Source organism: Bombina bombina, chromosome 8 (assembly GCF_027579735.1).
Source record: "Bombina bombina isolate aBomBom1 chromosome 8, aBomBom1.pri, whole genome shotgun sequence".
Lineage (NCBI taxonomy): Eukaryota > Metazoa > Chordata > Amphibia > Anura > Bombinatoridae > Bombina > Bombina bombina.
This window is the reverse complement of record NC_069506.1, coordinates 217,704,698-217,731,790: the sequence shown is the minus strand read 5'-3', so window position 1 is coordinate 217,731,790 and position 27,093 is coordinate 217,704,698. Positions and strand designations below refer to the sequence as shown.

The window sequence follows — 27,093 nt, the reverse complement described above, 5'->3', positions numbered from 1 at the left end:
CAATACTTCCAAGTTACCTCCCCAGTTAGGAATTATTCAAAACTACTTATGATCATGGACAGACATTGGAGTCATAAATTAAGTTTATATAAGAAAGCTCTCAATATGGATGTAAGCGAACCGCGACTGATGTTACTGGCAATTAATATAATACTGGTGGGATATGGCTGATCTGCTGGATGGCAATTACTGGAATTCAGGTGGAATGACTTTGTGCTCAGGAAAATTATTAAAATGAAAAATAATTTATATTTAATAAAAAAAAAAAAAGAGAGAATTTTCTTTTTTAAGACACAATGAGTCCACGGATCATCTTAATTACTAATAGGATATTCACCTCCTGGTCAGCAGGAGGAGGCAAAGAGCACCACATTAGAGCTGTTAGATAACTCCTCCCTTCCCTCCCACTCCAGTCATTCTCTTTGCCTACGTTAGTCATAGGAAGTAGCAAAGTGAGGTGTTAGATTATATTCTTCAATCAAGAGTTTATTATTTTTAAAGTAGTGCAAGATTGTGCTGCTTTGTTCTAGGGTGTAGCCGTAGTCCATATCAGTCTCTTCAGTAGAGCTTTGGTGGCTTTAGAGCAATGGGAACTTGTGGGACATAATTCTCACTGCGCTGACTTTCTTTCTGGGGAGTGGAAGTAAACTCGGTAAACTATTTTTTATTTATACCTCATTAAATTTGGGCGTTAATTCTCCTAGACGTTTTAGGGAGCACCTTGGACAGTTGGACGCAGGCACTGGGGCTGTATGTGATACATTTGCTCTCCTCCCGGCGGTTTATTCATAGCTGACAGGGACATTGCATATTGAAATAAGCTATTACTGCAAGCTCAATGGCGGGCTCAATGTGAGAGTCTAGGTCTAACAGCTGCCCAATACATTGAATGTTGATGTGGGCTAGTGCTGCGTGCTCAATGTGGGGTGGTTCCACGTTTGCACTGTGTGTCTGGGACTGACAGCTACCCAATACATTGCTTATTGATGTGGTCTAATACTGCAAGCTCAGTGTGAGGTGTTTCCATGTGTATGCTGTATATCTGGGACTGGCAGCTGCTGTGTTGATACAGGCTAGTGTTGCGGGCTCAGTGTGAGGTGGTTCCACGTTTGGACTGTGTGTCTGGGGCTGACAGCCACACAGTTTTGAGGCTGGAGCGGTCTGTTGTTGGTCTCCCGGTGCTTTCATTTGTAAAATATTAATGGCGACCGGGAGATGGTGTTTGGTAACGCCCGCAATGGACGGAGTTTTCGCGTGGCGCCAATGTTGTTGCGCACCACTTTGCTAAAACTTCCGTTATCGGAAGGAACAGTGGAGAAATCTAGATGTTTGTTCTTAGTACCGGACAGTACTATAGCGATGAGTCCAGAATTTTTGCGGAGCAGAAGGGTTGGCAGGCACCTCAGCTAGTTTTGCTGAGGCATAGAAGGGGTTGCAATATCGTGTACTGAATCAGACATGTTTACACTAGAGCCCAAGTACCTTGCAGTGATAAATAATAAGGGTTACACTTTAAAAGTTTGAGACACAGTAAAGTGCATAAAAAGTTACACTTTAAAAATTAAAGAGACAGTAACGTTTTTTTCTGTGTCAGTTTTTTATTTGATCACCTATATGTGAGTCAGATTTGTCCCAGAGACCCTACATAGTGTCTCCTTATTATTTGAAAACAAATGTGGTACCACCAATCCCTTTCTCTATTCTTTATGTTGTGAGATTTTTCTATAGGTGTATATAAAAAAAAATTTGATAGCCCACACATGCAAAGCCCTGCACTTCCTTATCAACTCCACAAGGAGGAAATCTCAGACTCTGTCTGAGTAATTGTTTTGTTTAGTACTGAGGTTGTAAAAGCTTGTACACCTCCGTTTGCTACTTAAGGATGCTACCCTGGACATTGGTCAATCCTAATAAGTCCAGTAAGCTATATAAACAATTGACGTGCCCTTCATTGTAGAAGCTTGCTTTGTACCAAATAGGGCTACAATGATTGTATAGGGGGGTTCCCCCTTTTTCTCCAAATAGAGCAGATCCTATCAAAGGATGTGTGTTCGTCAGGGGTTAAAATTTACCTACGGTTTGTATTGCTCTCTTACCAGTGCAGCGGCGTACTGGTTGATGTGTTGTCTGATCATATTCGGACAGACACTCCTCTCGAGGAATTCCAGGATAGGATAAAGGTGATTCAGCTAACCAACTCCTTTATTTCAGATGCTCTCCCTCAGGTTTTTAGGCTGGGAGCTGAGATTTCAGGCTTTGCCATATGGCCGCAGAGCGTTACGGAAAGGTCTTGGTCTGCGGATGCCTCATCTTAGTATAATCTTTTGACGATTCCTTACAAGGGGAAGACCTTGTTTGGACCTGGCCTGTCCTAAGGGTCATCTTCTCATTCAAGATAAGAGAAACAAACATATAAGGACGACAGAGCAATTTTCGTTCCTTTTGAATTTTCAAGGGAAATACTTCCTCTGCTGCCTCCAATCAGGAACAGACTTCACCTGCATGGAGACCCAATCAATCTTGGAATAAAAGGAAAACAATCCAAAAAGCCTGCTGTCGAATCAAAGACAGCATGAAGGGCATGCCCCCGATCTGGGACCGGATCTTGTATGGGGCAAACTTCCTTCTTCGATCAGGCTTGGGTTAGAGATGTTCAGGATCCCTTGGCAATAGAAATAGTGTCCCAGGGATACAAACTAGAGTTCAATAGTTTTCCTCCCAGGGGCAGGTTTCTACTTTCAAGATTATCTGTAGATCAGACAAAAAGAGGCGTTCTTACGCTGTGTAAGAGACCTTCCCAACCTGGGAGTGATTTTTACAGTTCCAATACAGGAACAGGGTCAAGGTTTTTACTCCAATCTGTTCGTGGTTCCCAAAGAAGAGGGAACCTTCAGACCAATTTTAGATCTAGAGTCTAAACAAATTTACTGTCCTTCAAGATGGAAACTATACGTTCCATTCTTCCTCTGATCCAAGAGGGGGAATTTATGACAAAAGTGGATTTAAAGGACGCGTACCTGCACGTCTCCATTCACAAGAATCATCTAAGGTTTTTCCTTTCTGGACAAACATTACCAGTCCGTGGCTCTTCCCTTCGGTCTTGCCACAGCTCCCAGTATTTTAAAAAAAGACACAAAGGTTCTGGGATCATTAATGGCGATGCTTCAGTTAAGGGACATTGCAGTGGCGCCCTGTCTGGACGACATCCTAGTCTAGGTGCCGTCATTAGAACAAGCAAGATTCCACACGGACTTGGTGTTATCCTTCCTGCCATCTCACGGGTGGAAGGTATATTTGGAAGAGAGTTCCTTAGTCCCAAATACAAGGGTAACTTTCTTGGGAACTATAATAGATTCCCTATCAATGTAGATTTTTCTGACGGAAGTCAGGAAATCAAAGCTTATCGATACTTGTCGATTCCTTCAGTCCACTCCTCGGCCATCAGTGGCTCCGTGCATGGAGATAATTGGGCTGATGGTGGCAGCAATTGACATCTTCCCGTTTGCTCGGTTCCGCCTCAGATCTCTGCAGTTAAGCATGCTCAGGCAAATGGAACGGAGATTATGCAGATTTGTCTCCTCGAATACTACTGGAGCAGGAGACAAGGGATTCTTTTCAATGATGGTTGTCTCTGGATCATCTTTCCCAGGGAACCTGCTTTTGCAGACCATCTGGGGTGATTGTGTCAACAGACGCCAGTCTTCTAGGGTGGGGAGCTGTCTGGGGTTCCCTAAAGGCTCAGGGTGTGTGGACTCAGTCAGAGTCTGTTCTTCCTATAAACATGCTGGAGCTGAGAGTGATCTTCCATGCTCTTCTGGCCTGGCCTCAGTTAGTCTCGGCCCAGGTTATCAGGTTCCAGTCGGACAACATAACTTCAGTGGCTGACATCAATCATCAGAGAGGAACGAGGAGTTCCTTAGCGATGACAGAGGTAACCAAGATACTTCAGTGGGCGGGGGCCCATTCTTGTTGCCTGTCAGCGATCCAAATTCCAGGGGTGGACAACTGGGAGGCGGATTTCCTGAGCAGGCAGTCTTTTTTCTTCCTGAAGTTTTCTTTAGTCAGATTCTCTCAGGATTTGGTATGCAGATCTGGTGGAATTGTCATTTCTGCCACCTTGGATACGTCTGTTGAGGAAGGACCTTCTAATTCAAGGGTCCTTGAAGGGTCAAATCTCTGCCTTATCTATTTTGTTTCACAAACGTCTGGCGAATGTTCCAGATGTACAATCATTTTGTCAGACCTTGGTCAGGATCAGGCCTGTGTTCAAACCAGTTACTCCTCCTCGGAGTCTGAATTTAGTTCTCAAAGTTCTTCTATGGGCTCAGTTTGAGCCTATGCATTCCTTTGATATTAAGTTGTTATCTTGGAAAGTTTTATTTCTTGTTGCTATTTCTTCTGCTTGTAAAGTGTCAGAGCTCTTGACATTGCAGTATAAGTCTCTTTACCTTATTTTCCATTCAGATAAGGTAGTTTTACATACTAAATTAGGATTTCTTCCTAAGGTTGTTTCTGATCGGAACATTAATCAGGAGATTGTTGTTCCTTCCTTGTGTCCTAATCCTCCTCCTCAGATGGAACGACTCTGTACAATTTGGACATGGTCCGTGCTTTTAAAGTTTTCTCAGGAAAACGTATGGGACAGCAGGCTACGGCTACTTCTCTTTCTTTTTGACTGTTGAGTATTATACGTTTTGCATATGAGACTGCTGGACAGCAGCCTCCAGAGAGAGAGTTACGGCTCATTCCACGAGGGCTGTTGCTTCCTCATGGGCATTCACGAATTAAGCTTCTGTGGAACAGATTTACAAGGCTGCAACTTGGTCCTCTCTTCACACTTTTTCAAAGTTCTTAAAATTTGATACTTTTGTTTCGGCTGAGGCCGCTTTTGGGAGAAAGGTTCTTCAAGCAGTGGTGCCTTCCGTTTAGTTTACCTGTCTTGTCCCTCCCATATCATCTGTCTACACTAGCTTGGGTATTAAATCCCATTAGTAATTAAGATGATCTGTGGACTCGTCGTGTCTTTAAAAAGAAAAGAAAATTTATGCTTACCTGATAAATGTATTTCTTTTTTGACACGATGAGTCCACGGCCCGCCCTGTTCTTTTAGACAGGTTGTGGGTTATTGTAAACTTCCGACGCCTCTGCACCTTGGTTTTTCCTTTCTCTTCCTAACTTCGGTCGAATGACTGGAGTGGGAGGGAAGGGAGGAGCTATTTAACAGCTCTGCTGTGGTGCTCTTTGCCTCCTCCTGCTGACCAGGAGGTGAATATCCCATTAGTAATTAAGATGATCCGTGGACTCATCGTGCCAAAAAAAGAAATAAATTTATCAGGTAAGCATAAATTTTCCTCCCTTTTTTTTTTTTTTTTTAAGATTTTCTTTTTTTATATACCTTAATTCCACTATTTCAAGCCAAGACTATACCAACCTCTGCTGGCTTTAGAATAGAAGCATCTTCCTCTGAGCAGTGCGGGAGGAGTTAAAAATACAATCTAGCTATGCAAGTTGCGCAGTACTACGCAATGTGCGTAGGGTGATTGTAATTTAACTCCTCCGTCTGTTTTCATTGATGTCCAGCCAGGCACTGTAGGGAGTTGTGGCGCGACAGAGGTGACGCCATCAGAGGAGACTAATTCCTGCTTGATGGTGTCAAGGACCACCAACATCTTCTCGTGGTCCACGCGACCTCTGTCCTAGGTTATTCAAACTAGGGATCACTAACATCTAATTTATTCTGCTATGGTATTCTGAAACAGGAGTTATTCACAGCCTGTATCTTTTTTTAGCACACTTGCATTCCTTGTGTTTTTAATTATCCACCATTTATTTTAAAGTAGCCTAATTAAAAGTTATATTTTAATTTTGTCCGTGTTCCTTCTCAATTTTGCTACTAGTTGCTCTTTAATGTTCAATTACAAAAATTAGGGAATTTGAGTGCTTGAAGTTGTACTTTATTTTTTTATTTTTTTTGCAGTCTTGTACTGCTTTAGGGAGATTTCTTTTAATGTCTAGATGTCTGCACAGATCATGAATGCTTTAGGTACCATGCATTTCTAGAGCCGTTACCTGTGATATGTAGAGTTGACATTTCAGTGCATTTCCTTATTGGCAGCATCTTAATTTAAACTATCTTTGAACTAGGATCACCTATGTGCCATCAGCAGGAGGTCCTGCCCTTCCTTTGGTGACCTGCAGCTCACACTCCCAGACAACTCCTGCAGGCCCCGCAACATGTGTGCAGCCTTCTTTAGGTGCTGGTTCCATGGCTCTTGGTTTTACCACCATCGGCCCCACTGGTCAGGCAATTGTGCAACCGCTGTTGGCAGGTAAAAATTGCTATTTTAACACTAACAATGGAACTCTAGTATTTACCCTTTCACTACTGAACTATTCCAAACCAGTGTACTGAAAGGCTTTTAGGTACTTGCACTTGTTAAACATATGTTTCAATACCCGCACAAATCGCACATTTTTGTTTCAAAGACCAAGCACACACAAAAAAGGTAAGATTGCAGAAATACCTCCAAAATGGGAAAAAATGTTCTACTGAAACCAAAAGGTGTGTTTGAGTTTTTTCCATTTGTTTGTTTTTAAACATAGTAATTTTCTACAGTGTAAACAGAATATTAGCCATTATTATTTGACACAATAACCCTCCACCCCCACCCTATACATATTTCAAACGGCATTCAAATTCCTGTGCTGTTGGGCAGTTCCTCATGTGGTGTCCTTCTTACAGAAAAATTATGATTTATTTCAAATTAATTCATTACCTATGGGTAATACTTCACCTGGCCACCAGGTGGAGGTAAATACACCCCCAAACAAAGCAATAAGTATCCCACTTCCCCTACCCTCTCATTAGTTCTTAGTAGAGTTGTGGTAAAGTTTAGCTACTGGATGTCGCAGGGAAGTTCCCAGGCCTCCTTCCAGTACATTTATGCTATCCTCCCATAAAGGCAACCAGTGTTGGTTACACTGCTTTACTTTATATCACAGGTCCCTGTCAGGTTAAGGATTTCCTCTGTCAGACCTGTAAACAGTTAAAGTTCAGGTTAGGAGAGGAATTCCTGGCTGCAATGAAGACCCCTGGCCGGTAAGTCTTGGGATTTCTCTAGACCAGTGATTTGCAACCTTTTTTTACATTAAAAAATCCTGCGGCACACCTCCATCCCAAAATTTTACAAAATCACACATTGTAGCCTAATACAGGAGATATATATATATATATATATATATATATATATATATATATATATATATATATATATACACACTGTACTGTGCTGTCATGCCATGCCTCCTACAAACTATACATGACATATTGACATGAATTCACAAACAATCATAATGATTGTCTGTGAATGAATGTCAGTGTCATAGTTGTAAATGATGCCTGATGAGCCTGTCACATACCTCCCCAATATTTCAAAATTTGAAAGAGGGACACCCCCGCACTGTTGTCAGTCTGCCGCGGCACACCTGAGGATCTCTCACGGCACACTAGTGTGCCACGGCACAGTGGTTGAAAAACACTGCTCTAGACCCTTCTATATGGCTTGTTGCTTAACTCAGGGGACTTGGGGAATCTGGGTATTGGACATTATGGCCAAATATCCTCCAGTGAGGGTGGGCTGGACAGTAAACTGGGGAGTAGGATCCTTTGATAGCATATGATCGTGAAATCTGACAGTGACAGTGTAATTCCTACTGCTGATACTGAAGTTGTATCCTTCAGGTTTAAGCTTGAGCACCTCCGTCTGTTACTTAAGGAGGTTTTAGCTACATTAGATGACAGAGACACTATAGTCGTCGTTAATCCGCAGAAATACAGTAAGCTAAACAAATATTTTGAGGTACCTTCCTCGACAGAGGTTTTTCCGGTACCTGATCGAGCTTCTGAGATCATTGTTAAGGAGTGTGAGAGACCGGGTATCCCCTTTTCTCGATCTCCTATATTTAAGATGTTTCCCATTGCCGACTCTGTCAAGGAGGCTTTGCAAACAGTCCCCAAGATGGAAGAAGCTATATCCACCCTGGCCAAGAGAACAACTATTCCCCTCTATATACAAAAAATTAGAGGGGTTACTCAAAAAAATGTATGTACACCAGGGTTTACAATGTCAACCAGCTGTGTGTGCATTGCTACCATCACTAGTGCGGCGGCATATTGGTTTGATGCGTTGTCTGATGCTATTAGGACAGACACTCCCCTGGACGAGATCCAAGATAGGATTAAAGCTCTTAAATTGGCTAATTCCTTTATTATGGATGTTTCCCTACAGGTTATTAAACTGGGAGCAAAGATTTCAGGTTTCTCTTTTCTAGCCCGCAGAGCCTTATGGTTAAAGCCCTGGTCTGCGGCTGTATCATCTAAGTCTAAGCTTTTAGCCATTCCCTACAAGGGGGAAAACCTTGTTTGGACCGGACTTGACTGAAATAATCTCTGATATTATGGGAGGTAAGGGTCATCTTCTCCCTCAGGATAAGAGAAACAAACAAAGGGACGTCAGTTATTTTAGTTCCTTTCAAGCTTCCGCCTCCAAGCAAGATCAGTCTAAGCTTCCTGGAGACCCAATCAGTCTTGGAATAAGGGAAAGCAACCCAAGAAGCCAGCTATTGACTCAAAGTCAGCATGAAGGGCCTGCCCCCGATCCGGGACCGGATCTGGTAGGGGGCAGGCTTTCCTTCTTCGCTCAGTCTTGGGTTCGAGATGTGCAGGATCCCTGGGCGGTGGACATAGTGTCCCAGGGATACAAGCTAGAGTTCAAAAGTTTTCCTCCCAGAGGCAGGTTTCTGCTTTCAAGATTATTTGTAGACCAGACAAAAAGAGAGGCGTTCTTACATTCTGTAAGAGACCTCATCGACCTGGGAATGATAGTTCCTGTTCTGATACAGGAACAGGGTCTGGGGTTTTATTACATTATGTTTGTGGTTCTCAAAAAGGAGGGAACTTTCAGACCAATTTTAGATCTCAAGAATCTAAACAAATTCCTAAGAGTTCCGTCCCTCAAGATGGAAACTATTCGTTCCATTCTTCCTTTGGTACAAAAAGGTAAATTTATGACAACAGTAGAAAGGACGCGTATCTACATGTTCCCATTCACAGGGATCTTCACAAGTTTCTATGGTTTGCATTTCTAGACAAACACTTTAAATTCGTGGCTCTTCCTTTTGGCCTTGCCACAGCTCCCAGAATTTTTTCAAAGGTTCTGGGATCCCTGTTGGCGGTGCTCCGATTACGGGGCATTGCAGTGGCTCCCTATCTGGACCACATCCTGGTCCAGGCGCTATCCTTTCAACAAGCAAGGTCTCACACGGAAATGTTGTTGTTAGCCTTCCTGCATCTCACAGATGGAAGGTAAATTTGGAAAAGAGCTCCCTAGTTCCAACTACAAGGGTAACTTTCTTGGGAACCATAATAGATTCCCTATCAATGAAGATTTTTTCTGATAGAAGTCAGGAAATCAAAGATTTTCGATTCTTGTCTAGCGCTTCAGTCCACTCCTCGACCATCAGTGGCTCAGTGCATGGAGGTAATCGGGCGGCAATAGATATCATCCCGTTTGCTTGTTTCCACCTCAGACCTCTGCCGTTAAACATGCTCAGCCAGTGGAACAGAGATTTATGCAGATTTATTTCCACAAATTCTTCTGAAGCAGGAGACAATGGTGGTTGTCTCAGGATCATCTCTCCCAGGGAACATGCTGTCGCAGACCCTCCTGGGTGATTGTGACTACAGACGCCAGCCTTCTAGGATGGGAGTCAGTTTGGGGTTCCCTAAAGGCTCAGGGAGTTTGGACTCAGTCAGTTGGTTCTTCCTATAAACATTCTGGAGCTAAGAGCGATCTTTAATGCTCTTCTGACCTAGCCCCAGTTAGCCTTGGCCCAGTTTATCAGGTTCCAGTCGGACAACGTAACATCAATCATCAGGGAGGAACGCGGAGTTCCTTAGCGATGACAGAGGTAGCCAAGATAATTCGATGGCGGAGTCTCACTCTTGCTGTCTGTCGGCGATCCACATCCCAGGGGTGGAAAACTGGGAGACGGACTTCCTGAGCAGGCAGACCTTTCACCCGGGGGAGTGGGAACTCCATCCGGAAGTGTTTTCCACCCTGATTCTCAAATGAGGTCAGACAGAGTTAGACCTTATGGCATCTCGACAGAATGTGAAGCTTCCAAGGTACGGATCAAGGTCCAGGGATCCTCAGGCTGCACTGATAGACGCCCTGGCAGTACCTTGGACCTTCAGGCTAGCATACCTATTTCCTCCGTTTGCTCTTCTTCCTCGGGTCATTGCTCGAATCAAACAGGAGAGGGCATCTGTGATCCTCATTGCACCGGCCTGGCCTCACAGGATTTGGTATGCAGATCTGGTGGACAAGTCATCTCTTCCACCCTGGAGGCTTCCGTTGAGGAAGGACCTTCTACTTCAAGGGCCCTTCCTTCATCCAAATCTAGTTTCTCTGAAGCTGACTGCTTGGAGATTGAACGCTTAATTTTATCCAGGCGGAGCTTTCAGAATCGGTCATAAAGAACATGATTCAGGCTCGTAAACCTGTAACTAGAAAGATTTACTACAAGATATGGCGTAAATATCTCTATTGGTGTGAATCCAAGGGCCACTCTTGGAGTAGAGTTAGGATTCCTAGAATTTTGTCATTTCTCCAAGAGGGTTTGGAGAGAGGATTATCGGCAAGTTCCCTAAATGGTCAAATATCTGCCTTGTCTATTTTGTTACATAAGCGTCTGGCGGACGTACCAGACGTACAATCTTTTTGTCAGGCCTTGGTCAGGATCAGGCCTGTATTCAAACCAGTTACTCCGCCCTAGAGTCTTAATTTAGTTCTTAAGGTTCTTCAAGGGGCTCCGTTTGAGCCTATGCATTCCTTAGATATTAAGTTGTTATCTTGGAAAGTGTTGTTTCTTGTTGCGATTTCTTCTGCTCGTAGAGTGTCAGAGCTCTCGGCATTGCATTATGAGTCTCCTTATCCTATTTTCCATTCGGATAAGGTAGTTTTACGTACAAAGATGGGATTTCTTCCTAAAGTGGTCTCTGACCGGAACATTAATCAGGAGATTGTTGTTCCTCCTTTGTGTCCTAATCCTTCTTCTCTGAAGGAACGGCTTCTGCACAATTTAGATTTGGTACGTGCTCTAAAATTCTATCTGCAGGCGACTAAGGATTTTTGTCAGTTGTCTGCCTTATTTGTGGGTTTTTTCAGGTAAACGTAAGGGGCAAAAAGCCACGGCTACTTCTTTCTTTTTGGCTGAAGAGTATCATACGTTTTGCTTACGAGACTGCTGGACAGCAGCCTCCAGAGACCAGAGAGAGTTACGGCTCATCCCACGAGGACTGTTGCTTCCTCATGGGCATTCAAAAATTTAAGCTTCTGTGGAACAGATTTGCAAGGCTGCAACTTGGTCCTCTCTTCACACTTTTCACACTTTTTCAAAGTTCTATAAGTTTGTGGTTCCCAAAAAAGAGGGAACCTTCAGACCAATTTTAGATCTCAAAAGTCTAAACAAAATCCTCAGAGTACCGTCCTTCAAGATGGAAACTATTCGTTCCATTCTTCCCTTGGTTCAAGATGGTCAATTTATGACGGTAGATTTAAAGGACGCGTACCTGCATGTTGCCATCCACAGGGACCATTACAAGTTTCTGAGGTCTGCATTTCTAGACAAACACTACCAGTTTGTGGCTCTTCCATTCGGCCTTGCCATAGCTCCCAGAATTTTCTCAAAGGTTCTGGGATCCCTGTTCGCGGTGCTCCAATTGCGGGGCATTGCAGTGGCACCTTATCTGGACGACATTCTGGTTTAGGCGCCATCCTTTCAACAAGCAAACTCGCACACTGAAATGTTATCCTTCCTGCGATCTCACGGATGGAAGGTGAATTTGGAAAAGAGTTCCTTAGTTCCAACTACAAGGGTAGTTTTCTTGGGAACCATAATAGATTCCTTATCAATGAAAATGTTTCTGACAGAAGTCAGGAAATCAAAGATTTTCGATTCCTGTCTAGAGCGTCAGTTCTCTCCTCGACCATCAGTGGCTCAATGCATGGAGGTAATCTGTCTGATGGTAGCAGCCATAGACATCATCCCGTTTGCCCGTTTCCACCTTAGACCTTTACAGTTATGCATGCTCAGGCAATGGAACGGAGATTATGCGGATCTGTCTCCACAAGTACATCTGGAGCAGGAGACAAGGGATTCTCTTCTTTGGTGGTTGTCTCAGGAGCATCTCTTCCAGGGAACCTGCTTCCGCAGACCCACCTGGGTGATTGTGACAACGGATGCCAGCCTACTGGGATGGGGAGAAGTCTGGGACTCTCTAAAGGCTCAGTGGACATGGACTCGGTCGGAGTCTGTTTTACCCATAAACATTCTGCAGCTGAGAGCAATCTTCAATGCTCTTCTGGCCTGGCCTCAGTTAGCTTCGGCCCGGTTTATCAGGTTCCAGTCGGACAACATAACTTCAGTGGCTTTCATCAACCATCAGGGGGAACTCTGAGTTCCTTGGTCATGGAAAAGGTAGCCAACTGCTGCCTGTCGGCGATCCATATCCCAGGAGTGGACCACTGGGGGGCGGATTTTCTGAGCAGACAGACCTTTCACCCGGGGGAGTGGGAACGCCACCCGGAAGTGTTTTCCAGCTTGATTCTCAAATGGGGACAGCCGGGGCTGGATCTCATGGCATCTCGGCAGAATGCCAAGCTTCGGAGGTACGGGTCGAGGTCAAGGGATCCTCAGGCTGTACTGATAGACACTCTGGCGGTACCTTGGAATTTCAGTCTCGCATACTTATTTCCCCCGTTCGCTCTCCTCCCTCGAGTCATTGCTCGAATCAAACAGGAGAGGGTGTCGGTGATCCTCATAGCACCGGCGTGTCCTCGCAGGATCTGGTATGCAGACCTGGTGGAGATGTCATCTCTTCCACCTTGGAGACTTCCATTGAGAAAGGACCTTCTACTTCAAGGGCCCTTCCTTCATCCAAATCTAGTTTCTCTGAAGCTGACTGCTTGGAGATTGAACGCTTAATTTTATCTAAGCGTGGATTTTCAGAGTCGGTCATTGAGACCATGATTCAGGCTTGTAAGCCTGTAACTAGAAATATTTACCATAAGATATGGTGTAAATATCTGCATTGGTGTGAATCCAAAGGCTACTCTTAAAGTAGAGGTCGGATTCCTAGAATTTTGTCTTTTCTCCAAGAGGGTTTGGAGAAGGGTTTATCGGCAAGCTCCCTAAAGGGTCAAATATCTGCCTTGTCTATTTTGTTACATAAACGTCTGGCGGATGTACCAGACGTGGAATCGTTCTGTCAGGCCTTGGTCAGAATCAGGCCTGTGTTTAAGCCGGTTACTCCTCCCCTGGAGTCTTAATCTAATTCCTAAAGTTCTTCAACAGGCTCTGTTTGAGCCTATGCATGATTCCTTAGATATTAAGTTATCTTGGAAGGTTTTGTTTCTTGTTGCTATTTCATATGTTCGTAGAGTTTCAGAGCTCTCGGCATTACAGTATGATTCTCCTTACCTTATTTTTCATTCGGAAAAGGTAGTTTTGCGTACCAAGTTAGGGTTTCTCCCTAAGGTGGTTTCCGATCGGAACATTAATTAGGAGATTGTTGTTCCTTCCTTGTGTCCTAATCCTTCTTCTCAGAAGGAACGCCTGTTGCACAATCTGGACGTGGTGCATGCATTGAAATGTTCATCAGTTTTCTGCTCTGTTTGTGGTTTTCTCTGGAAAACGTACGGGGCAGAAAGCTACGGCTACTTCTCTTTCTTTGTGGCTGAAGAGTATCATTCATTTGGCCTATGAAACTGCTGGACAGCAGCCTCCTGAGAGAGTTACGGCTCATTCTACGAGGGCTGTTTCTTCTTTCTGGGCATTTAATAATGAAGCTTCTGTGGAACTGATTTGCAAGGCTGCAACTTGGTCCTCTCTTCACACTTTTTCTAAATTCTATAAATTTGATACTTTTGCCTCGGCTGAGGCTTCTTTTGGGAGAAAGGTTCTTCAAGCAGTGGTGCCTTCCGTTTAGGTTCCCTGTCTTGTCCCTCCCTTATCATCTGTGTCCTCTAGCTTGGGTATTGATTCCCAATAGTAATATTTATGATATGTGGACTTACTGTGTCATTAGAAAGAAAACAAAATGTATGCTTACCTGATACATTTATTTCTTGACACGGTGAGTCCACGGCCCGCCCTGTTTTCTTAGGGACAGGGTTTTTTGTTATAAACTTCAGACACCTCTGCACCTTGTTGCTTCCTTTCTCTCCCTTGCTTCGGTCGAATGACTGGGGTTGGAGTGAAGGGAGTTGATATTTAACAGCTTTGCTGTGGTGCTCTTTGCCGCCTCCTGCCCAATAGTAATTAGATGATCCGTGGACTCACCGTGTCAAGAAATAAATAAATTTATCAGGTAAGCAAAAATTTTGTTTTTCGTTCTGATAAATCCCAACAGCAGCAGTCCTCCGCTAAGCCCAAACAAACCAAGAGTACTTGGAAGCCGTCTCAGTCCTGGAATGAGTTCAAGCAGAGCAGGAAGCCCGCCAAGATTAAATCGGCATGAAGGGGCGGCCCCCTATCCAGCTCTGGATAGTATAGGGGGCAGACTGTCGCTTTTTTTAAACGCTTGGTTCAGGGACATGCAGGATTCAAGGGTCCTGGAGGTCATAGCTCAGGGATACAAAATAGGTTTCACGCCTCACCCACCCAAGGGCAGATTTCTCCTCTCAATCCTGTCTTCCAGACCAGAAAAGAGGTAAGCCTTTCTGGGGTGCTTGCGGGATCTGTCCTCCTTAGGGGTCATTGCCCCTGTACCTATCGCCGAAAGAGGTTTGGGATACTATTCAAACCTTTTTGTAGTCCCAAAGAAGGAGGGAACTTTCCGCCCGATTCTGGACCTAAAGTGCTTAAACAAATTTCTAAATGTCCCCTCGTTCAAGATGGAGACGATAAGGTCCATCCTTCCCTTAGCTCAGGAAGGACAGTTTATGACCACTATAGATCTGAAGGATGTTTACCTTCACGTTGCTATCCACAAGGATCTTTTCCAGTTCCTAAGGTTTTTGTTCCTGGACCAGCACTTCAAGTTCATCGCACTTCCGATGGTCAAGCTACTGCTCCAAGGATTTTTACGAAGGTTCTAGGGGCTCTTCTAGCCATTTCCAGAACCCGGGGTATACTTGGACTATATTCTGGTACAAGCACCATCTTTTCGTCTGGTGGAGGTCCATTCAGAATCTCTTCTCTTCTTTGATCTCATGGATGGAAGATAAACCTAGAAAAGAGTTCTTGTACCAAGCACCAGGGTGGAATTCCTGGGTACTATAATAGACTCCATAGACATGAGAATATTTCTAACAGACCAGAGACGTTGCAAGCTAGCTAAGGCATATCTTGCCCTCCAGACCTTCTTTAGGCCCTCTGTGGCTCAGTGTATTGAGGTGATTGGTCTCATGGTGTCCAGCATGGACATTATTTCCTTTGCCAGTGTCAGGTTTTTTTTCCTTGTTTTGCTTGCCATGTGCTGCTGACAGCCATTTTACTCACCTCTCTTGCTGACTCTGGTGCATACTGTGTGATGATGCTCATTTCCTGCACTTCCTTTTATGGCCAGACTAGTGTACATCATCCGTGTGCGACAGGATGGAGTCTCAGAATTGTGATGTCATCACTTATTATTTAAAGGGCCTCTGTTCAGTATGCTTTGCCCTTGCGTTGTCTCAGACCTGTTTATGAGAGCTCCTGTGTATAACCTGGCTGTCTGACATCCCTCCTGGTTCCTGATCCCTGGCTTGTTCCTGACTCTGCTGTTCTCCTGGTTCCTAATTCCGGCTCGTCTGACTACTCTCTTTGGCTCCTGACTCAGCTCGTCTGACTACCAGCTCTGGTTTTGATTCCTGGCTTGTTATTTGACTTGTGAACATTTTATTATTTTTTTGCTGCTATTAAAGGTTTGATTATTTTTGCACTTCTCGTCTCAGTCTGATTCCTGGCACCCTGACATTACGCAAGGGCCATGAATCCTGATGGTGCTAATAATCCACCTTTACCTGCCATAATTTCCAGGATGGATGAACAGGATCACCGCTTGGGTCAATTTGCACTAGCCCTGCAAACCCTGCTGACTCGCACTGCACATTTGGACCAAAGTGTCCCATAAGTTATGGCTGCTCCTGTTTCCGCTGCTGCACCTAATCCTACCAGGAGCATGTCCGATTCTGCACCTCTACCTCAGCGTTATGGAGGCGATCCTAATCAGTGCAAAGGGTTTTTGAACCAGGTGGGCATTTACTTTGAGATGCTACCTCAGGCGTTTCCCTCTGACAGAGCTATGGTGGGATTTCTCATCTTGTTACTCTCTGACACAGCTCTTGCCTGGGCTAATCCCTTGTGGGAGACTAATACACCTGTAATTTCAAATTACCCTGAATTTGTGGCCTCCTTTTGAAGGGTATTTGATGTTCCGGCTTGCTCCTCCTCTGCTGCTAAACAACTCATGTCCATTCAACAAGGTACAAGATCTGTTGCTCAAAATATGCCATTGAGTTCCGTACGCTTGCCGCAGAGGTAGGTTGGAACAATGAAGCCCTTGTTGCCGCCTTCTTTCATGGGCTCTCTGATGCAATTAAAGATGAAGTTGCTGCCAGAGATTTACCAGAGGATATCGAGGCATTGGTGTCTTTTTTGATCCTAATTGACATCAGACTAAGTGAGAGGCCCTCTTTCAAGGAGCGCTTGCGGAAGCCTCCTGTTCCGTTATCTCCTACGTGTTCGTTCCCACCCATGCCTCCCTCTCCTCCCATGCCTCCTGGTACCGAGTCACCAGGTACTGCTGAGCCAATGCAGTTGGGATTCACGCGTCTCTCCACTGCGGAGAGGGCTTTTAGGAGGAGGGAGGGGCTCTGCCTCTATTGTGGGTTACAGGGCCACCTTTTGAAGTCTTGTCCTACACGGCCGGGAAACGCTCACACCTAAGGTCTTCGCGGGCAGACCTTGGGTGGTTTATCCTCGTCCCCGGAACTGCTAAAGGAGAAAACTTTGGTCACAGTTGTCCTTTCCTGGGTGGACTCCTCCATAGTCACTCAGGCTCTTGTTGACTCCGGTGCTGCGGGATATTTCATTGACGGTGCTTTTGTATCAAAGCACTCCATTCCTGTTTTGCCTCGGTCCGTTCCGCTTGCTATTGAGGCCATTGATGGCAGGCCCCTTCAGCCCGCATTCGTTACTCACGAAACTGCTCCGTGGCTGTTGTGTTTCTCCATTTTGAAACCCTCCAGTTCCAGGTGATAAACTCTGCATTTTCCAGTTGTTCTGGGTTATCCCTGGCTTCAAAAGCACAATCCCAGTCTTGACCTGCACAGGTCCGAAATGTTGTCATGGTCTCCGCAATGTATTTCCACTTGTCTTTGGAAACCAGGCAAAGTCGTGTTCACTTATTTGGTATCTCAATTGCCAGAGAAGTTCTGAGATGTTTTTGACAAGGTGCATGCCGGTACGTCGCCTCCTCACCGGTCTTACGATTGTGCCATAGACCTGCAACCCGGAGCCATTCCTCCTCTGTGCCAGGTCTACCCTCTGTCTGTTGCGGAGAATTGTGCTATGGCGGAGTATTTTGACGATGCTCTGTCGCGGGGGATCATCCGCAAATCCTACTCTCCTGCAGGGGCTGGCTTCTTCTTTGTGAAGAAAAAGGGTGGCGAGTTAAGACCATGCATCGATTATAGGGGTCTTTATCATCTTACCATTAAGAATGCTTACCCTATTCCGCTCTTTGACCGCCTCAAGGGAGTTACGGCCTTTACTAAACTTGATTTGAGAGGAGAGTACAATCTTGTTAGGATCAAGGAGGGCCACGAATGGAAAACAGCATTTAACACCAGGAGCGGGCATTATTAGTATCTTGTAATGCCCTTTGGCCTATGTAATGCTCCTGCTGTTTTCCAGGAATTTATTAATGATGTCCTACGAGATATGTTGCAACAGTGTGTTGTACTTGGACGACAGCCTCATACACTCACCCACACTTGAGGCTCATCGTTCTGATGTTACACGGGTTCTTCAGAGACTACGTGAGAACGGCCTGTTTTGTAATCTCGAGAAATGCGAGTTCCATCAGACTCAAGTAACCTTCCTAGGTTATGTTATCTCCGTTGCAGGGTTCTCCATGGATCCTGACAAGTTATCTGCAGTTGTGCAGTGGCCTCGCCCAGTTGGTCTTCGGTCTATTCAACGTTTTTTGGGGTTCTCCAATTACTATAGAAAGTTTATTAAAAACTTTTTTCTTCCTTGGTCAAACCTGTAACAGACATGACCCGTAAAGAGAATGATCCACTCCATTGGTCACCTACTGCCATTAAGGCCAGGATGGACTGGATAAGTTGCTTCTTATTTGTATTAATTATTTGGCTCAAGCTCAATCTTTACATTTAGCAAGCTCTTACATGGAGAGACTACTGTTGTATCTTGGGACACATGGCTATACGGTAAATGTGGAAAAGAGTTCTCTCATTCCAAACACAAGAGTTAGCTTTCTAGGAACTATTATAGAATGTCAGCATGAATATTTTCCTTACAGAGAAACGTTAGGAGAAACTTCAGGCGGCTTGTCGTCTTTAATTTATCAACACACTGCAGTCGTGGCCTTGGTTACATTCAGTCGGTTTTTATTCAAATTCAGTTGAACAACATCACTATGGTGGCCTAAGTCAACCACCAGGGTGGATCTTGCAGCTCTCTGGTGATGGAGGGCTTCCATATACTTCAGTGGGCAGAGACACATCGGTGTCAAATTTCAGCCATCTACATTCCAGGAATGGACAATTGAGAGGCAGATTTTCTAAGCAGGCAAACGCTGCATTCTGGAGAATGGTCCCTAAATCAGGAGGTCTTTTTGCGAGATCACCCACAAGTGGGGGTGTCCAGAAATAGATTTGATGGCCTCCCATGTCAATGCCAAGCTGCCGCGGTATGGATTGAGATCCACGGACGGAGTTAGTGGATGCCTTAGCAGTTCTGGGGAACTTCAATCTAGTATATTTTTTCCCTACAGTTTTTCTCCTTTCCCAAGGTATAGCTCAGATCAAGCAGGAGGGATTTTCTGCAATTTTGGTGGCTGCAGCATAGCCACACAAGAACCTGGTATGTGTACCTAGTGAGAGTGTCATCTGCTCCTCCGTGGAGGTTGCCTTAGCAGCCGGACCTTCTTCAGCAAGGTCCTTTCTTCTATCACAATCTAGATTCTCTAAGGCTGATTGCATAAAGATTGAATGTTTAGTCCTGTCTGAGAGGATTCTCTGAGAAGGTGATTGATACTTTGGTACTGGTCAGGAAACCTGTAAAAATGCGCATTTACTACAAGGTCTGGAAAATGTATTTATCTTGGTGCATGATTCAGGGATTATATTGCCACAGGGTGATAACCCCACAGATTCTGCAATTTCTTCAGGAAGATTTAGAGAAGGGCCCGTTGGCTAGTTCTCTTAAGGGTCTGATTTCTGCCCTTTCTGTTCTGTTACATAAGATGTTGGCTCGGTTACCGGATTTTCAGTCCTTTGTTCATGCTGTTGCCAGAGTTAGACCTGTTTTTTAAACCTGTTGCTCCTCCATGGAGCCTTAATCTTGTTCTTAGAGTTCTTCAACAAGCTTTGTTTGAGCCTATACATTCTAATAATATTAAACTTTTTGTCTTGGAAAGGTTTTTTATTTTTGTTAGCAATCTTTTCTGGTCGAGTTTTGGAGTTATCTGCTCTTTTATGTGACCCACACAGACAGCTGGACAATGAAGAGAACTATATTAAACTTGATTACAATCCCACAATACCCTATCAGAGAGAACTGAGGCAACTTCTGGACGATGGCTGGGACTTCAGGATCTTGGACAAAAATACACTTGATTTTCTGTATGTAGAGCATCCAAGGATGCCAATCTTCCATCATTTGGCCAAGGTTCACAAGTCCCTAGTTAACGTACAAGGGAGGCCCATCGTCAGTGGGATTGGTTCTCTCTTTGAAAAGTTGTCCCAGTGGTTAGATGAAGTGTTGCAACCATTAACAATACATCTTTGTAGTTACTTACAGGGCACCAAGAATGTTCTCAAAGTCATGGCAGGTACGAAATGGACCACACAGTCTAGCTGGTTGATGGTAGATGTCACAGCACTCTACTCATCAATCCAGCATGATTTGGGATTTGAGGCACTTGAATATTTCTTGTGCAATCATTCGGACTTTACCCCTGACTTTCAGAATTATGTTTTACGAGTGGCATCCTTTTTACTTACTCACAATTTTTTGGATTTTGAGGGACAGGTGTATCTGCAGAGATGTGGGACAGCAATGGGGGCGAAGTTTGCTCCATCTTACACCAATTGGTAATGGGCTGGTGGGAGCTGTCCCACATCTTTGCATTTCCAATCCTTTTAGACAATGTTTCTCAGTTTACCGTAGGTATATAGACGATCTGATCTTTATATGGACAGGTAGCCAAGAACAGGCAGATTAATTTGTCACATGGTTGAATACCAACAATCTTGGCCTAAAGTTCACCTCAGATTATGATGGTTTGTCTATTAATTTTTTGGATCTGAAACTCACCGGTTCGGTTGATGGCAACATTAAGTCAGAGGTTTATAGGAAGCCTATTTCTGGTAACACTCTGTTGAGGGCAAACAGTTGCCACCCCAAACATGTCCCACATGCTATGGCCAAGGGTTGGTTTACACTGATTAAAAGAAATTGTACGGAGCAAAGCCAATTTGAAAAAGAGGCACTTGTATTGAATAAACGATTACAGGAGCGTGGCTATATCAAGTCAGTCATTTCAAGAGCCAAAAGACAGTTCGATGCTATAGACAGACGGAAATTATTACAGGACAAAAATGTCTTAGATACATGTAAGTTTAAAGGAGTGACGTTTGTCACTGGATACAGCTCTTAGTGTGAGCAAGTGTGCAAAATTGTCCGCAAGCATTTTAGCATCCTTGCTGCTGCTGATCTTTTGGTACATACAGTAAAAAAGGGCATGAGGTGTGCCTACAGAAAGGCTAAGACTATAGCCAATTATGTATCCCCCTACCAAGAAAGAAAAGTAAATCTTCCTGGCTTCGGCACAGAGGAATGTTAAGGTGTGGTGGATCTCGCTGTAAACCCTGTGAACATGCTCTTGTAAAGGACAGTTTCAAATCGACATACACAGGGGAGGAATTTTCAATTAAAACCTGCTTAAATTGCACTAGCAAGTATGTGGTTTACTTGATCACTTGCACTGAATGTGCCTTACGGTATGTGGGTCTTACAACACGTGATGTCAATTCCCGCATTAGGGAACACCTTTCCACTATACATTTAGGAAAGTCTAAGACTCCACTTGTGCAACATTTTGTGCAGCTGCATCAGAAAAGTAACACCAGCCTAGTCTAGTGTGCCATAGAGCAAATTCCTGTTATTGAGAGAGGGGGTGACAGGATTAGGAGGCGCCTGGAGAGGCAGGAGATGTATTGGATTTTTAAATTGAAAATTCACACCCCCTGGAGATTAAATTCAGAGTATAATTTGATTAATTTTTGGCAATAGCATCTCTTGTCTCTCCCATCTTTCCATTTTTTTTTCCCTGTAACATAGTGTGTGTATTTTTCGGGACGTATTACTGTACGGTTCTGTGTTCTCTGTAACTTACCATCAAGGTTGGCTTGTTTCTGACTACACATCAGGATTATTTATATATATATATATATATATATATATATATATATATATATTTTTTTTTATATATATATATATATATATATATATATATATATATATATATATATATATATATATATAACCTACTCTCTGAGCTAAGGAGTTCTTTCTACATAGTTCTATTTATCCACTCTCGAATATAGTCTCCATATTAATGAGGCTCATTGTATGTACCTTAGATGTATGAGGGTTTCTTTGTCACATCAATTGTTCCAATTCTTTTTGATACCATACCTACATCGAATTAATCGAATTTTACCTTTGTATTTTAACATTTGGTTTTATGATTTGCACCTTTATGGAAACTTTTGCTATCGTATGTGTTATACTGTTGAGAATGACATTGTACAGTGTACTGTATTCATAGTAATAGGGGTGTTTTTGAGAATTTATATTAGCATATCATAGAGTGTATAGTTTTCATTTAAGTTTTCATTTATCTATGCATATATTTGCACTATCATGCCTGGCATTATATCGGCATTATACTAATATTCTCATCTTTATGTGTAAAATATGGTTTTACATTGCTGGGGTTTTTGATACATATTCTCTGTATTTAATGTGTATCATCTGTTATCCTTTTGACGCTATATTCCCTCCTGACAGGTTACGGGGAGTTTTGTACAGCTGAACATTGTAAATAAGTTTAATTAATGTATTGTTTCAATTATGGGTGTGTTTGTTTTTTTAGCCAATAATATGGCTTCATTAGTGTTTAAATAGGTACTGTGTGCCAGACCTATCAGGCTATGATCACAGCTTCTGCCGAAACGCGTAAACCAGTCTCACACACAGCACCCCATTGTTGCTCCAAGTTTTGCTGATGAACTTTTAAATTGTGAAATAAAGAAGAATCTTTTACTTTGAGGATACCGTGTACTCCCGTTTTTTTTTTGTTTTTTTTTCTCCTGCTTTTATGTGACCCGCCTTATCAAATTTTTTATGCGGACAAGACTGTTTTATGGACTAAGATAGGGCTTTTGCCTAAGGTTGTCTCTACTCATAAAATCAATCAGGAAATTGTTGTTCCGTCCTTTTAAGGAGAGGTTGTTGAAGTAATCTGGATGCGGTTAGAGAATTAAAGTTCTACCTTCATGCTACCATGGACTTCCCTCAGTCATCTACCTTATTAATTCTGCAGTCTTCGTCTTGGGTCTTCAAGAATGAGGCTTCAGTGGAACAGATATGTAAGGCTGCTACTTGGTCCTCATTACCTACAATCACTACATTTTCTTCAAGCGGAGATTGCCTTCCCTACCTTTCCCTCCCTATTCATTTTGTGTCCTTCACAGCTTGGGTATTGGTTTCTCATAGGTAATGAATTAATTTGTGGACTCTCACTGCCATTAGAAAGAAAACATAATTTATGCTTACCTTTATAAATTATTTTCTTTCTTGGCCGTGAGAGTCCATGGACCAGCCCTTAAATTATGTAGTGGCGGCTGTCTTGTGGCACCTTTTGTACCCCTTGAATCTTTTTACTTTTCCTTATCCTTGGCTTGAACTACTGAGAGGGTAGCAGAAGTGGGAGGAATACAATTTGCTTTGTTTGGATTGTCTTTGTCTCCTCTTGGTGGCCAGGTGTAGTTTTTCTCATTGGTATATAAATAATTTCTCAGGTTAGCATAAATTATGTTTCCCGGTGCCATCCTCCTGATTTAAGCAGTTAATTGTGATTTGTATATATCCCAAATTCAAAGTGAGAGCAAAGCCAAACATTTGACATTACACAGTATTGTCAGTCCTGTAGTGAAAACAGTATAGCTTGTTGACCTGGTTTTATTAGCCTTGTCTCCCAGGTGTTTGGGACAGCTCAGATTGCGTTGTTAGAATCTCTCTCTGGTTTGCTACACAATAAAAATTAGGCATGTGCAGATGCTTATATTTTGTTATCTCTTTTGAGACATTTTTTTTCTAATGCTTAATTTTTTAATTTATGATTGTTCTCCATCCATCCTAGGTCAGAGTCAGTTGCTTGCTCCAGGCCAAGTTGGAGTTTCATCTGTCACCACTCCCACAGTGCCCCTGACTTGCAGCAGCCAGGTCCTGACTGCAATATATCCAACAGTCGGTGGATCCAGCACGCTGACTGTACCAGCTCCACCTGCTGCCCAAAGCCTGGTATACACTGTTGCAAGCACAGGCACTTCATCTGCTGCACCTACAACTATTCTTCCCAAAGCCATCAACTCCCCCCAGACAATCAGTACCCCATGTACAGGAGGAAGTACCTCTCAAGTGACCACTGTTACAGGTATGTAATGTATGCAAGAAGAGTTAATTTTAAACTCTACTTTTCCATGTGTGACCACTGTTACAGGTATGTAATGTATGCAAGAAGAGTTCATTTCCATCTTAATATGGGAAGAGTCCACAGCTGCATTCCTTACTTGTGGAAAATACTGAACCTGGCCACCAGGAGGAGGCAAAGACGCCCCAGCCAAAGGCTTAAATACCTCCCCCACTTCCTCATAACCCCAGTCATTCTTTGCCTTTCGTCACAGGAGGTTGGCAGAGAAGTGTTAGAAGATTTCGGAGTAGTCTATTATGGAGTATAGTACTCTTAGAGATGGAACTGGAGTTTTAAGTAGTCCTGTCAGCCTCTGAGTGAGAGTATGGATGAAAGTTAGAGTCCGGAGATGCAGGGAGAGTCTTTCTGCAAAAAGATGAGTTTTGCTGCCTGCTTTCTTCAAACAAGTCCATGTCAGAAGCGATGCTACTATCTGTCACACTTGAAGGGCCATGTTCCTGTTCCACGGCGTAGATTCTGGTAAGATTGTTTCATATTTTATTCATGTATGATAACGCATAAAGACAGGGTCACATTGTGACTCCTTTTATTTGTATAGAATCAAGGGTTAAAGTGAGGGTAAACTTTGATGAATGAAAGCCCGGTTTAGAAGGCAGCCGTTTTGATTAAAAACTTACCTTTGTTTTTTTCACAGCCAGAGCAGCTTCCCCCACACGGAGATCCTCTCTTTACACGTCATCAATGACTAATCCAGCTTCCTCCAATCACGGTATGGCCTCAGACAATGACTACCCTGTGGGGGAAGCCGTGATTGGAGGAAGCTCGATTAGTTATTGGTGACGTGTGAAGAGAGGATCTACGGGTGGGGGAAGCTGCTCTGGCTGTGCAAAGAAGAGAGGTAAGTTTTTAATCAAAACGGCTGCTTTGTAAACTTTGATGAATGAAAGTGCCCCTGTTTTTAATAGTATTTTTTAAAAAACGGGCTTTCATTCATCAAAGTTTACCTTCACTTTAATATCTCCTTAGGGGGATTATTGAACAGGGGGGAATAATCTTATGTTTGTTTGATTTTATGCTGCTTTTATGTGTGAGATGTTATGGGTTCATAGGCTGTTATGGAATATACAGGTTTCACTTTCACTTTGAGAGCCATGCAGCTTACAAGCTTGGGGCGCTTTCTCATAGCAGGGACAGTCCTGCATTGTGCACCATGTGATTCATTCCCTTTTTCCTGGCTTGGTGTCTCAGAGTCATAAATCTCTGTACTGTCTGGGTCATAGGAGGTGGTGAGTGCCCCAGCCATCGGGTTATCTCTTTGCCTACATTAAGAGCAAGGAGGTGGTAAAGTTTGTTTCTACTGCTTTCTTCTGCTCAGAGAGTTCCAGACTCAGCTTGGCAGTGTGGTTTTCCTTATCTCGTATTTCTAACAGATAAGACAGTTCTCAGTACCAAGTTTGGTTTTCTTTCTAGGGTCTTTTTCGGATAGTTTTTTTTTTTCCAGGAAAATGTTTTTTCTTTTCTCTGTCCTATTCCTTCTTTCATGAAGATCAGCTGTTGCACATCCTAGATTTTGTGCGGGCCCAAGCTTTTTATCTACTTTCTCAGGAACTTTTTCAGTCTTCTGCATTGTTTTGTTTTTCTGGATAAACATTAATGCCGGAAAGCTTCTTCCACTTTTCTTCTCTGGTCACAAAGTTTTAATCGTAGGGCTTATATGCCTACTGGACAACAGCTTCCTGAGAATATTCAGCCTCCTCCACTGGGGCAATGAGCTCTTTTCGGGCCTTCTAAAAAGAGACCTCTGTGGAACAGTTTCTTCTAAATTCTATTAGTTTGATTTTTTGCCTCGGCTGGGGCTTCTTTTGGGTGAAAGGTTGTGTCAATTCACAACATCAATCAAGAGATTGTGGTTCCTTTCTTATGTCCTAATCCTTCTTCGTCGAAGGAACGTTTACAACGTATTTCTGGAGGTTTTTTTGTGCCTTGAAGTTCTATCTTCGGGCCACAAAGGAATTTAGACAAACCTCTTTCTCTGTTTGTTCTCTTTTCCAGGAAGCGTAGGGTTAGGACCTCTTCGACTTCCTACCCTTTTTGTCTGAAACTGCGTGACATAAGCCTCCTCTGAGGATTACGGCTTATTCTACGAGAGCAGTGGTTTCCTCTTGGGCCTTCAAAAATGAGGCCTCTATGGATAAGATTTGTAAGGCAGCTATCTGGTTCTCATTACATACTTTTTAGAAAATTTTACAAGTTCGATGTTTTTGCTTCTGCTGGAGCAGCCTTCGGGAGAAAGGTTTTTGAGGCTGTGGTGCCCTCAGATTAGGGTCCGCCTCTCTTTTCCCTCCCGTTAGCATTCTGTGTACTCTAGGGCTTGGGTATATGTTTCCCACAAGTAAGGAATGCAGCTGTGGACTCTTCCCATATTAAGATGGGAAACATAAATTATGCTTATCTGATAATTTCTTTTCCATCTGTATGGGAAGAGTCCACAGCTCTCGCCCGTGTTCTCCGATAGGCGGCCCTAAATTTGAATTTGTTTTCTTCTGGCACCTTTTTTTTACCCTGATATTTCTCCTACTGTTCCTTGTTCCCTCGGCAGAATGACTGGGGTTGTAAGAAAGTGGGGGAGATATTTAAGCCTTCGGCTGGGGTATCTTTACCTCCTCCTGGTGACCAAGTTCAGTATTTACCACAAGTAAGGAATGCAGCTGTGGACTCTTCCCAAACAGATGGAAATTAAATTATCAGGTAAGCATAATTTATGTTTTTAAACTCTTTATGTCCATGTGTGAGCACAGTACAGTGCATCCAGATGTGCGTTAGGGGACTTTAGTCAATGCAGATGTGACTGCAAAATGTGCAAGTATGAAGCCAGTGGAGTGTATGCAGAAAGGAGCATTATATGCAGATGTTTGAAAAGATTGCAGCTTGAGCAGGTGTTAATAGATTGGATAGCACTGCATTACATTATGGTGTACACAAATAGACTATAATTCTTATAGGTATGCATGTGTGCTGGTGGGACCGTACAGTGCTTGATGTTTTGGAGGTTTGTGTAACCTTCTGACACCTGGACAAGA

General features: G+C 43.4%; 1 protein-coding gene across 6 annotated transcripts in view; it reads left to right on the top strand.

The window, feature by feature from the left end:
- CIC (capicua transcriptional repressor) overlaps positions 1 to 27,093 on the top strand; it is a 368,710-nt gene that overhangs the window by 218,570 nt on the left and 123,047 nt on the right. For 5 of the 6 annotated variants that reach the window (XM_053690941.1, XM_053690940.1, XM_053690942.1 and 2 more), the window contains exons 14-15: positions 6,145 to 6,329; positions 23,723 to 24,016. In XM_053690941.1, coding sequence (XP_053546916.1) covers positions 6,145 to 6,329; positions 23,723 to 24,016 — 479 coding nt within the window. The remainder of the gene's footprint in view (positions 1 to 6,144; positions 6,330 to 23,722; positions 24,017 to 27,093) is intronic. The other variant, XM_053690944.1, reaches the window with a different exon arrangement.